We start from the raw sequence: 12840 nt of genomic DNA, 5'->3' as shown, positions 1-12840 counted from the left end.
CCTGTTCATTCAAACGTAAATGCAACAATTCTCTTCTCAATTGTTGCTCAAGACTTACATAGTTTTACTATCAGTCCTTGCAGAAACATTTTAAAACTAACAAGTGTGAAGGGATAACAAGTAATTATATTTTATTTAAACAATTCAGATTATAAAATAAATATCCTCAGAGTACATCTTCTCTCCCCATATAAAGACTGTCTAATTATAAAGTGACAGTTATCTTTAATTTTCTTATCAAATATGCCTAATCTCTGCAGATTTTCTCTATACACTATATTTTCTGCACACTTGGTGTTTTTTGGTCTTCCATCACTTGAAAATGCTATCTTTTAAAAACAAAAACTATTTCACATCTAATAAGTAGAGTTGGCAGGGGAACAAATCCTTTTCACAACTTTCAAGGTTTCAGAATTCATTTTCATTCTATATTGGAACAAACTTAAAACCTTTAGAAGGTTTTTGGGAAACTAAAGTGTCAAAATGACACTTTTCAGATCATATAAGTCAGGACTCTCTTCCCCTCAAAAGTCCACTCTGCATCTCAGAAACTATCCTGACAAAACCTTCATCAAAATTCATATATTTGCAAAATGTTTTGATACTGATGAAATTGCACGTAATTATAAAAGTATTTCAGAAAGTTCCTATCTCTACAATTCAATTTAGAAGTCATTAAAAGTCACAGGAAGCACATTTCATAAGATTATGGGTTTCCCCAGCATACTTGATCAAAATGTTCTCTTCTCCCACAATTCTGTAGGGGTATGTCTACACTACCCCGCTAGTTCGAACTACGAGGGTAATGTAGGCATACCGCACTTGCAAATGAAGCCCGGGATTTGAATTTCCCGGGCTTCATTTGCATAAGCGGGGCGCCGCCATTTTTAAAACCCCGCTGGTTCGAACCCCGTGCAGCGCGGCTACACGGGGCACGAACTAGGTAGTTCGAACTAGGAAGCCTAGTTCGAACTACCGTTACTCCTCATTCCACGAGGAGTAACGGTAGTTCGAACTAGGAAGCCTAGTTCGAACTACCCAGTTCGTGCCCCGTGTAGCCGCGCTGCACGGGGTTCGAACCAGCGGGGTTTTAAAAATGGCGGCGCCCCGCTTATGCAAATGAAGCCCGGGAAATTCAAATCCCGGGCTTCATTTGCAAGTGCGGTATGCCTACATTATCCCGCTAGTTCAAACTGGTGGGGTAGTGTAGACATACCCCTACAGAGCCAGATTTTACTCAGTAGATGTACAAGTGAAGTACCTGAGAACCCTAGGGCTGGCTGAATGTATGGGTGAAATATTTCAAGAAATTTTGACAAAAGGAGAAGACACACTAACACAATTCCACACAGCTCAGTGCAAATACATTCTATATTATAAAAGTGTGGTCCATTGCACAAGCCATCTTGTATTTACCTACTGTGACAGGCAAATAATCCCTTCTAGATAAAGGGAAAGGCCAGTACAAGTATGGATTATTACCCTGAGACTCTCTTCTTTACTATGGTTTTCACTGAAATTAACTATTCTTTTCAGTCTGAGCATCATTAATTCCAGACTCCTAGAATATATATCATTCAATATATATGAAATGAATTGGCTGTATTCCACTCTTTCTTCCCATCTGAAATAGGGAGAAAGATAATTTTCATCATTCAAATATATAGATCAGTTATTTTTTCAAGTTAGATATTTAGATTTTCAGTTTCTTTTAGTTGCTCCTTCCTCTCTCACTGTAGAATGATTACCAGTTTCTTTTACATTTGATATCCCTGTGTGTCAGTTGCTGGAGATGAAGCTATTGGGGTTGGATGCAAAAAATTTACATTAAATATGGCAGCATCTCTCTGGTTCCCAATAATGTTCCAGTTGATAAAGCAGATTGGTTACTAATGTTACTTCTGTAGATAAAGCCAATATTTTTTCTATTCCATGGGCTTGGGTGCCCTAAGCAGGAATATTTCAGAAGAGTGCTCCCAGTATAACAGGTACTAAACAGGGAGCCCCTGTGAGTGGCTCAGGGATTTAATTTTAGTCAGGTCATACCTAGCGCTGACTCCTTTCTAACCTAACCAGAATTTGCTAACAAGAAAGTTGTAGGATTTGCTACTCAAAGACAAGTGCTGTGCCATACTTGGATGAAAATTTATTTTTGCAATCAAACTATATATACCTTCCATTAGAAGTATTTGGGGAGTGGGGGGTGGAGGGAAGTGTGGGTGTGGCTGTGTATGTGGCTGTGGTCTGTTTGTGGAGTGGTCTGATATAGTGTAGTGATAGAAATGTAGCCATGTTAGTCTGGTCTAGCTGAATCAAAAAACAGGACTATGTAGCACTTTAAAGACTAAGAAGATGGTTTATTAGGTGATGAGCTTTCGTGGGCCAGACCCACTTCCTCACATCAAATAGTGGAAGAAAATTGTCACAACCATATATACCAAAGAATACAATTTAAAAAAATGCACACATTAAAAAGACAAATCAAATTTCAGAAATTTGTCCTTTTCATATGTGTTCATTTTTTTAAATTGTATCCTTTGGTATATATGGTTGTGACAATTTTCTTCCACTATTTGATCTGAGGAAGTGGGTCTGGCCCACGAAAGCTCATCACCTAATAAACCATCTTCTTAGTCTTTAAAGTCTTTAAAGTGCTACATAGTCCTGTTTTTTGATATAGTGTAGACTGAAATTATTTAGCCTGAGTACATCTTGACCACATTCCTCTTTCAACAGAGGAATGTAAATGAAGGACTTAGAAATTGCAAATAAAGCACTGATTTAAAAATTTTGCGCTTCATTTACATGAAGGATTCCGATCACTTTTTCGAAAAAGGATTTTTCAGGGGAAAAACGTGGTCTAGACGCGATTCTTTTGGAAAAAACCCTTTTCTGAAAGATTCCTAATGCCTGAAACAATGAGGTCTACAGGTTTTTTTCGAAAAAGGTTTTTTGTCTGAAAGAACCGTGTCTAGACTGCATTTTTTTCTTCAGAAAAATCCTTTTTTGAAAAAGAAGTCGGAATTCATTATGCAAATGAAGTGCAAAATTTGTAAACAGCACTTCATTTGCAATTTAGAATGCCTTCATTTACATTCCTCTGTCGAAAGAGCAATGTAGTCTAGACGTATAAGAGACAAGTCAGAAGAAACTGAGGTATACAAAATAATGAAGAATATAATGAAATCGCATCTGATATTTTTTACCTAATCCCACAAAATAAAGGGCAATACCTGGATTTTGTTAAGATTGAGGATGAGGTTTGCAGTACTTGCTATTATGTAAACTAAGACTGCTGAAAAGACAAACTAATCTCCTGCACCAGTGTGTTGCATCATCACTTTTGAAGATCTGAAAGGAATATATTTCCCCCTCATGTTAAAATCCTTTGTTGTTGTCTTCTGCATTGTTTTTTCTTCCTCTCTTGGAAGCATCCAGCATCATCAACTGAGCCATAGACTCACTTAGGCTCTGGCAGGTAGCAATATTAGTCTGGACAGCTAGAGTCACAGATTAGTTTGAGTGGCCATGACAGCAAGTTTCAATAAAAGGAGATACCATTCTTCCAAGCATCCGTAGGGCTCAGCTTTGCTTTCATGTGACAAGGGACCAAACTGAAGCCAAGAATGAGGTTGCATACCAAAAGTAAATGCTATCTGAGGATGTCAGAACTTGGCAGCTTGAGGATATAAAATAGACAGACGTAGGCTTATTAGGGAATTGTAGTTTAGGCTTGTCTGAATTACTGTGCATATGGCCAGGGAGCTATGAACAACAGGAAACTATTGTCATTTGTAATGGCTTTTGAATTCCTAGTTGTTTTAAATTCTAGGGTATTCTAAAATGTTTGGGGAAAAAACATTCAGTGTAACAGGCATAGGAATGCCTGGTGATAACTAGGAAGGAAAAAAACACACCACCACATTGGTTCTTTCTACAGCAGCCGGTGTCCTTGATGGAGCCTAACATTTAACACCAGATAGTGAGTAAAAAGAGCAAACCTAAAGGAGATATGCCACAGAACTGCTACAGCGCTCTGCTCCTGGTTTCACGCCTGCACACAATGCTGGAGAAAACTACTTCACAAAGGTGTATTCTTACAGCGCGGTTTAACAACTCACAGGACTGGGGCTCAACATGACCAAGACAGCCCACGTTACCCTATCCGAGCACCGATTGCTGCTCAACTCCTGGGTTTGCTGCGTGACCTTGGCGTGAGTCCCTTCCCTGCATCTCAGTTTCCCATCTGAGAACTCCTCTCCCCCTTGCCGGGGAACACGCTGGCGGAGCAGAACTGTGAGCAATCCCCACAGGCGCCGGTGTTTTGCAGTCAGAGGATTCTCTTGCCGCCCCAGGATCTGCCCTGGTCCTGAATGCCCCAGCTGCCCCCCCCCCCCGCCCCCCAGTTTTTGCAGGTCACTCTGGCAGTACGACGCTAAGCTCTAGACACAGCCACAAGCAGCCCTCACGTGCAAGCAGAAGGCAAACGCAGTCGTTTAAGAAACACCGCCCTCCCCCCGGCCGCCCAGGTCCACACACCTTCAACTTCTTCACCCCGCTCGCCCATGCTCGCCGCGCCGGCTGCAGCCCCAATGCCGCAGCAGCAGGAGAGGTTACTTACTGCACCGGAGAGCCGGCCAGCGCTGGCCCCGAGCAGCCCAGGGACACAGCGGCAGCGGGGAGAGAGAGAGAGCAGCGATCTCCAGCCTCCCCTGGAGCTGGGGGGGGGCACCTCCCGGAGCAGGGAGTGGGGGTGGTCCGCTCGGCTGCCTGCAGGACCACACAGCTGCCGCGCCGTCCCCCCTCCCTGCGCGGGGCTCCCACGCGCCTCGCTCGGCCGCTACAGCCGCCGGCCAATGCGGGGCTCGACGAGGAGCCGGCTTTACCCATCTGTTGCAAGGCGCCTCCTCCAAGCGCTGCCCTGGCGGCGCCTCCCCGCCTGGGGTGCTGAGCCCACATCCCCCCGCCTAGCGCCCGGCCGCCCTGCAGCAGGGGTGTGTGTGTGGGGGGGGGGGATTGCACACCGCTTATGGGGGGCTGTAGAGTTAGAACCCCCTTGTTCTCCTCATTGTCCCGGGCTTTCCCCCCGCCTCCCTTTCCCAGCTGCCCCCGTTCCACCCCCCATTGGTGTCTACTTTCCCGACCCCAACGACCCCCCCCTACTTCCTTCCTCACCCCATTGATCCGCAGGGATGTTTTTGAGTCGGGACTTTTCTGAAGACACACACCCCATCTAAGGCAGGGGACTAAGGGAGAAGCAAAGCAGTCGGTGCAGTAGTAGCAGGCGTGGGTGGGCAATTAAAAGTACAAGGGAGCCTATGCTAATATGGACCCAGTAAAATCACAGTTCTCACTGGAATCCACTACTACTGGCTTAATTGGATTGCCTCCTGCCATCACTGACTATGCTGGTCAACTGTTAAGTCTTGTGGAGGGTGGGGAGGGGAAAGGAGGCAAAACAATAAATATATCTTGTGACCATTCCTCCATTCCAGAGAGAATTAGGACCTGAACTAATTACATTCCCTACACCCCAAAACCCCAGGGGCCCCATCTGGCAAAGACCAACACTTGGTATTTGTCTGAGCAGCCTATTACCTTAGGTTTGAATAAGCAAAGGGCAAAAGTTTATCCAAACATATTTAGAGTTCTTTGGTTCTGGAAATGTTATGTGGAAAGGATACTCCAGAAATCTCAGGGATCTGCTGGGTTGGTAAAATTGTGTCATTCAGCATTAAGGGTTTCTCCATTTTTTTTAACCTCAAAAACTTTGAGAAAGGTCCAGCCAATCCATATTTACAACCTTGCCTCACAGCAAATTAGTTCCACCGGAGAGATGCTGAATCATGAAAATGTGTTCAGAGAAAGTGTTGTTTTTCAAAAAGCATCAAAAGGTGATGTATATAATTTATGGGTGTCCCTGTTTTGGGAGTTTTGTCTTGATCTGTTTGTTGGCAGGTTCAGATATTAAGTTTATATCGTTAGTTCCTCTTTGACGTTTCATTTGTTTTATGCATGCTCCTTATAGAAATTAACTGTATGGGGGCAGGGAGATGAAGAAAATATACACAAAGGTAAAAAGATCTTTTAAAAGCTAGGGGTCTTTAAATAAAAGTAGCACATAAGGGCCCTGTCTCAGTTTGGGACTTTACTTCTTTTGAAATTTTTATAACATTTTCTACATTCTATCTACTTCTCCAGACAAGGCCTGTAGGATCTGAGATATGAATTTTGCCCTTTAAAGTGTACTAGCTTCTTTTTTAAAAAAAAAAGAACTATCAAGAGAATTATGCAAATTCTTGTCAGCTTTAAACAGTTTAAACATAATAAAACAGTCTTGTATTTTCTTGTGATGCATGTTGTGGTATTAAGCAAAACATCTATTATGAACATTACATAACTACTTAAAGAAATTGCGTCCTAGGTGCAATATCTGAAAACAAAGGGCTATATTCTGGTGTCAGTGGAAATCCAGACCAACTCGATTGATTGACTCTGGTTTTAGATTTTACAACCAAAATGGCCCTAAATCTGGTAAAAAATGTGCCCCCTTTTTTAAAAATGCTTTTTTGGATTCCTGTACTAGTCATACCAGGCTAGATCTCAAAGCTGATCTACTCTCACTGACATCCACGCTGTCCCAAATCTTGACTGTACTCCTGGGTAGACCAACAGGTTTCATTCTTGTTTAGCAGATAAAGTATCATGACTCCAACTAAGCCAAATGGTGTACTCAATCCCCGCTGGACAGCAGAAATGCTTATAGTAATAGGCATAATATTTTTTTACTGGTAGGTAGGCACTTTCTCAAAGTGGTGTAAAAACAACAAGGAGTCATGTGGCAGATTAATTTTTGTGGCATAAGCTTTCATAGGTAAAAACTCACTTTGTCAGATGCACTGGAGTCAAGGGTTTTTACCTACGAAAACTTATGCCCCAAAAATAAATCTGTTCGTCTTTAAGGTGCCACAGGACTCCTCCTTGTTTTTTCAGATATAGACTAACACAGCTATCTCTCCGAGACTTGTCAAACTGGTGAGTTTTGCCAGTTGTGAGGGCTGAAACATTACAGTAGTTTTCAACCTCTTTTTTAATTTGCAGATTTGTAAGAAACTTGAATGGAGATTCAGACCTCTTTGGAAAGCTTACTCTGCATACTCCCAGAGGCTCATGGATCACAAGTTGAAAACCACTGCTAAAGAAGGTAACTTTATTACCTGTTCTGTTCATTCCCTCTAAAACACTTGGTATTTGCCCCTATGAGAAAACAGAATATTGGGGGAAGATGGACCTTTAGTCTCACCCAGGGATATCTGAACAGGTGACATAGCTTAGGTATATAACACAAGTGTGGCCATTCTTATGTCCTTACAGTTTCAGCACAGGTTAGATTTACAAGTTTACTAAACTTGGTGTTTTCTAAAGACTTTGAATTGATTTGAATTTTTTTGGTGAGAGACCCCTGAATGATGAAATTCTATCCTCAGATATGCAAGAGAAACTCCTCTTTATTGCTGATATTTGAGAACAGAATTTGGCTTTGTATCATGTTAGGATACGTCTACACTGCACGCTTATTTTGAAATAAGGTATTCCGGAATAGTTATTCTGAAATAGCTTATTTTGAAATAGCATGTCTACACTGCAGGGAAGCCTCAACATTAGTCAGAGGCAGGCTTCCCTAATGTAGACATGCTATCTCAATTTAGAGCCCCAGGAGGCACCGGGGAGTAATAACTTAGAATGGCCCTGGTGAGGAGCTATTTCAAAATGGCAGCAACGGAACGTCTACACATGCCTTATTTCGAAATAGCTTTTTTTGAATAGGCGATACTCCTTGTAGAATGAGGTTTACAGATTTTGGAATCAGCCGTCTGTTATTATTAAAGTATTTCAAAATAACAGAATGGCTGCGTAGATGCTCGCATTGTTATTTCAAAATAACACTAGTTATCTCGAAATGATGGTGCAGTGTAGACACACCCTTAGTAAAATCACAAAATATCAATGGAATCTTCCATGCATTTTACAAGCTCACTCTCAGTTGTTCATTATTTCTCTCTTATCTAACCTGTTCTTATCCTAATGTCCTATGCAGCTGGGTTCTTCAAGGATAGCTCCCCTCCCCCTCCTGGAGGCTGTGCCCAGCCCTCAGTGCAAGCTGCGAGACATGGGACTGACTTCTGCTACTGCTTAAGTTGATGTAACTTGTGCTCAGGGATGTAAGACACACCTCTGAGAAATGCAAGTTACATCAACTTAAGTGCTATCCATACTGGTGGGAGACACTCTCCTGTTGGTATAGCACATTTTCACCAGATGCACTATAGTGGCACAGCCAGGCCCACCGACATGCAGGGACAAAGGAGCCAGTTGCCCTGGGGCCTGGCAATTCTAAAGGACCTGGGGCTGTGGCTAGTGCTGCTGCAGCAGCAATGGCAGCCAAAGCTCCGGGTCTTTTAAATCACCGCCAGAGCGCAACACAACTGCTCTGGGCACCTCTAAGGGGTGGGGTGGGATGTGCTGTGCTCTGGGCTGAGAACTGAGAGTGGGGAGTGGCATGGCTCACCCACTGTCTGGCCCCGCCCCTTCCACTCGAGGCCACGCCTCTTTCAGGAGTGCAAAGTCGAAGCCCACTCCACCTTGCCCAGGGGCCTGACGTAGTCAGTCACAGCTGCATCAGTACAGCCACGCTGATGTAATACTATAGTGTAGACTTGGTCCTAGAATCCACCACCACTGCTGGAGAGTCTGTCTCATCACTCTGTAGTTTTTACTATTATTACTATGTCAGAGCCCCTTTAGGATAGGCGCTGATCCACATACAGTGAGAGATACTGACCACCTTGAATCGTTAGCATTCTAAATAGACAAGATGGACAAAGGATGGAAGAAAAGGATACAACATGCAAGCAGAAGACTGGGCACTAACATACAGACAGGTTAAATGCCTTGTCAAAAGTCATACACAGGAAGCCTGTGGCAGAGATGGAAACTGGACCCAAAAAGGTAGAATCTCAATCCACTGTTTTACTCACAACTGTATTGTCCCATAAGTCCTTTTGCCTAATTTCTTAAACTTTTTCTCTAAAAAGCCATGCACCAAGCAAGTTAAATGCTGGTTGCAGTGTTTCTTAGCTTGTTTTCAGTGTGCATTCTTTTCCCATGATCATTCACTTAGGTTTCTACAGCTCTGTAGTTTTAAGGATTGAAAACATGTGCCATGAAGAAATATGAACTTTCTCCCTGCATAATTCATCAGTATCCCATATTGTATTAATGCAATCCAGGCATGAAGAACCCACATCATCATGCCATGCAGAGTAAAACTAAAGCTCTTTAATACTGTGGCCAGTCACTTTGAGTAAGTTACTTAACCTGTCTGTTCATCAGTTTTCTTATCTGTAAAACTAGAAATAAAAGTACTTAAATGAAAAAGCGCATGTAAGTGCAAAGTATTATTAATAACACTGTTAATGTATTTAGACATATATATGCACTAGTAAATAATCTCTTCATATATAATCACTAATCACTGTGAATCATAATTTATATTAATTACCTCCGGATTCATTGTGGGCAGCAAACACTTGACAATCAATATTACTTAAAAGCTCTGATTAAACCATCATATAGAGAGTTAAAAGAGCTGTTAAACATGATCCTCATTTTAACAAACATCTCAAAATCTTCAAAGACACAACTAAGATCCTATCTGAAAGCCTCTTACTCTGAATAATGAGCTGATTTTACTAATTGGTCAAGCAATGCATTATCCGTAAGCACAGAGGTAAAGCTGCAAGTAATTATAGTTCATGAAACCAAAGACAGTGCTGCAAGAATGAGCAGTCCTCGGTGTTCAGAGTAAAAAATCAATGTATCTATGAAAAGCTTTATATGATTTTTGTGCAGTGCCAAATTAATAATACCTTATAGAGAGCAGGGCCTGAAATCATCGAAAAAAACCCAAACAAACCCAAAACTATTCAAGGAAGTGTGATTTTGGCATTGTTTCCATTTGTGGTGGATGTTCTGCAGGACCAAGTCATCAGGAAGGGTATGTCTACACTTGCATCCTCTTTCAAGACAGGGATGCAAATGCAGCTGAGCGAAATTGCAAATGAAGCGCGGATATGAATTTCCTGCGCTTCATTTGCATATTTGCGTTATGGCGCTATTTTGAAATAGCGCTATTTTGAAAAAAGAAATGCTGTCTAGACATGGTTATTTCTAAAACCTCTCTTCTGAACTAACCCTTATTCCTCCTACAATGAGGTTTACTAGTTATTTCCGAAGAAGGGTTTTCTTTTTAAATAACCGCATCTAGACAGTGTTTCTTTTTTCGAAATAGTGCTATTTTGAAATAGTGCCATAATGCGAATATGCAAATGAAGCATGGGAAATTCAAATCCGCGCTTCCTTTGCAATTTCACTCAGCAGCATTTGCATCCCTCTCTTGAAAGAGGTTGCAAGTGTAGACATACCCGAAGAGAACACCTCTTGCAGTTCACACACAAAATCTCAGCATTTGGAATTTTGTTTTTAGCATGTACTTGAAAGTCACTAGCAGCAATAGGGTTGTGTGTGTGTGTGTCTTATATAATCACTGTGGCAGTTCCGTCACCTCAAATTCATATACCATTCAGAGAAATGCAAAGAAAGATGCTGATGACCACTCTGTAAAGTTGAAAAGAATTATTGATATAGGATATAGGATATAGTAATGGTAGAACAGAGAACAGCAAAACAGAGACAATGAATTTTAGGAAGGCAGGTTTTGGTAAGCTCAGAGAGCTGGTAGGTATGGTCCCAAGGGAAGCAAGACTAAGGGGGAAAAACAACTGAAGAGAGTTGGCAGTTTTTCAAAGGGACATTATTAAAGACACAAAAGCAAGCTATTCCACTGCATAGAAAAGATAGAAAGTATGGCAAAAGACCACCTAGGCTTAACCAGGAGATCTTGCATGATCTAAAAATAAAAAAGGAGTCATATAAAAATGGAAACTAGGACAAATTACAAAGGATGAATATAAGCAAACAATATAGGTATGCAGGGGCAAGATTAGAAAGGCAAAGGCACAAAATGAGCTCAAACTAGCTACAGACATAAAGGGAAACAAGAAGACTTTCTATAAATATATTAGAAGCAAGAGAAAGACCAAGGAGAGGGTAGGCCCATTGCTCAGTGAGGAGGGAGAAACAGTAAAAGGAAACTAGGAAATGGCAGAGGTGCTTAATGATTTCTTTGATTTGGTCTTCACCAAGAAGTCTGATGATGAAGGAATGCCTAACATAGTGAATGCTAGTGAGAAGGGAGTCGGTTTAGAAGATTAAACAAAAAAAGAACAAGTTAAAAATCATTTAGAAAAGTAAGAGGTCTGCAAATCACGAGGGCCTGATGAAATGCATCCTATAACACTCAAGGAGCTGATAGATAAGGTTTCTGAGTCTTTAGCTCTCATCTTTGAAAAATCATGGAAGATGGGACTAGTAAGTCCAACTTCTGTGCCAGGAAAGATAATGGAGCAACTAATTAATGAATTAATTCATCTGCAAACACCTGGAAAATAATGAGGTGATAGGTAATAAAGAACAAATCATGTCAAACCAATCTGATAGCTTTCTTTGATAGGATAACGAGTCTTGTGAATAAGGAAGAAGGGGTGGCCGTGGTATACCTAGACTTTAGTAAGGCATTTGATACAGTCTTGCATGATCTTCTTATCAATAAACTAGGCAAATACAACTTAGATGGGGCTACTGTAAGGTGGGTGCATAACTGGCTGCATAGCCATTCTCAGAGTGTTGTTATTAACGGTTCACAATCCTTCTGGAAGGGCATAACAAGTGGGGTTCCGCAGGGGTCTATTTTGGGACTGGTTCTGTTCAATATCTTCATCAACAATTTAGATATTGGCATAAAGAATACAATTATTACGTTTGCAGATAATACCAAGCTGGGAGGGGTTGCAACTGCTTTGGAGAACAGGGTCATAATTCAAAATGATCTGGACAAACTGGAGAAATGGTCTGAAGTAAATAGGATTAAGTTTAATAAGGACAAATGCAAAGTTCTCCACTTATGAAGGAACAATCAGTCTCACACATACAGAATGGGAAGCGACTGTCTAGGAAGGAGTACGGCAGAAAAGGATCTAGCGGTCATAGTGGACCACAAGCTAAATATGAGTCAACAGTGTGATGCTGCTGCAGAAAAAGCAAACATCATTCTGGGATGCATTAACAGGAGTGTTGTGAACAAGACACAAGAAATCATTCTTTCACTCTACTCTGCACTGATTAGGCCTCAGCTGGAGTATTGTGTCCAGTTCTGGGCACCACATTTCAAGAAAGATGTAGAGCAATTGGAGAAGGTCCAGAGAAGAGGAACAAGAATGATTAAAGGTCTAGAGAACATCACTTATGAGGGAAGACTGAAAAAATGTTCAAGGACAAAAAGCACTGGGCTTAAACTGCAGCAAGCGAGGTTTAGGTTGGACATTAGGAAAAACTTCCTAACTGTCAGGGTGGTTAAACACTGGAATAAGTTGCCTAGGGAGGTTGTGGAATCTCCATCTCTGGAGATATTTAAGAGCAGGTTAGATAGACTTCTATTAGGGATGGTCTAGATGGTACTTGGTCTTGCCATGAGGGCAGGGGACTGGACTTGATGACCTCTCGAGGTCCCTTCCAGTTCTAGTGTTCTGTGGTTCTGTCCGTATCAGCTATATCATTCAAATGTTTTTTCTAAAGTGTCCACATATGATTTTGCCTGCTGCCTTCTCCAATAAACTTATAAGTTACAGACACTGGACATTAACAGTGAACCCAAAACAAAAA

At 41.6% G+C, this 12840-nt stretch overlaps 1 protein-coding gene and 1 long non-coding RNA gene across 6 annotated transcripts in view; one reads left to right on the top strand and one right to left on the bottom strand.

Moving 5' to 3' along the window:
• Positions 1–4899, bottom strand: part of SULF2 (sulfatase 2) — a 322126-nt gene extending 317227 nt beyond the window's left edge. For 3 of the 4 annotated variants that reach the window (XM_006132193.4, XM_075901569.1, XM_075901570.1), the window contains exon 1: positions 4622–4898. Coding sequence is in view for 3 of the 4 variants with exons in the window: in XM_075901569.1 (XP_075757684.1) it covers positions 4622–4890 (269 nt within the window). In the remaining variant the exon portion in view is untranslated. Of the gene's footprint in view, positions 1–4621 lie in introns of all 4 variants that reach the window. The other variant, XM_075901571.1, reaches the window with a different exon arrangement.
• LOC142818887 (uncharacterized) overlaps positions 1–12840 on the top strand; it is a 107173-nt gene that overhangs the window by 12700 nt on the left and 81633 nt on the right. For both annotated transcript variants that reach the window (XR_012896588.1, XR_012896587.1), the window contains exon 2: positions 7102–7204. This is a non-coding gene — a long non-coding RNA (uncharacterized LOC142818887). The remainder of the gene's footprint in view (positions 1–7101; positions 7205–12840) is intronic.

The sequence above is a fragment of the Pelodiscus sinensis genome, chromosome 18, assembly GCF_049634645.1.
Source record: "Pelodiscus sinensis isolate JC-2024 chromosome 18, ASM4963464v1, whole genome shotgun sequence".
NCBI classification, from domain to species: Eukaryota; Metazoa; Chordata; order Testudines; family Trionychidae; genus Pelodiscus; species Pelodiscus sinensis.
The sequence above is the reverse complement of the archived record's forward strand: the minus strand, read 5'-3'. Positions and strand labels throughout refer to the sequence as shown.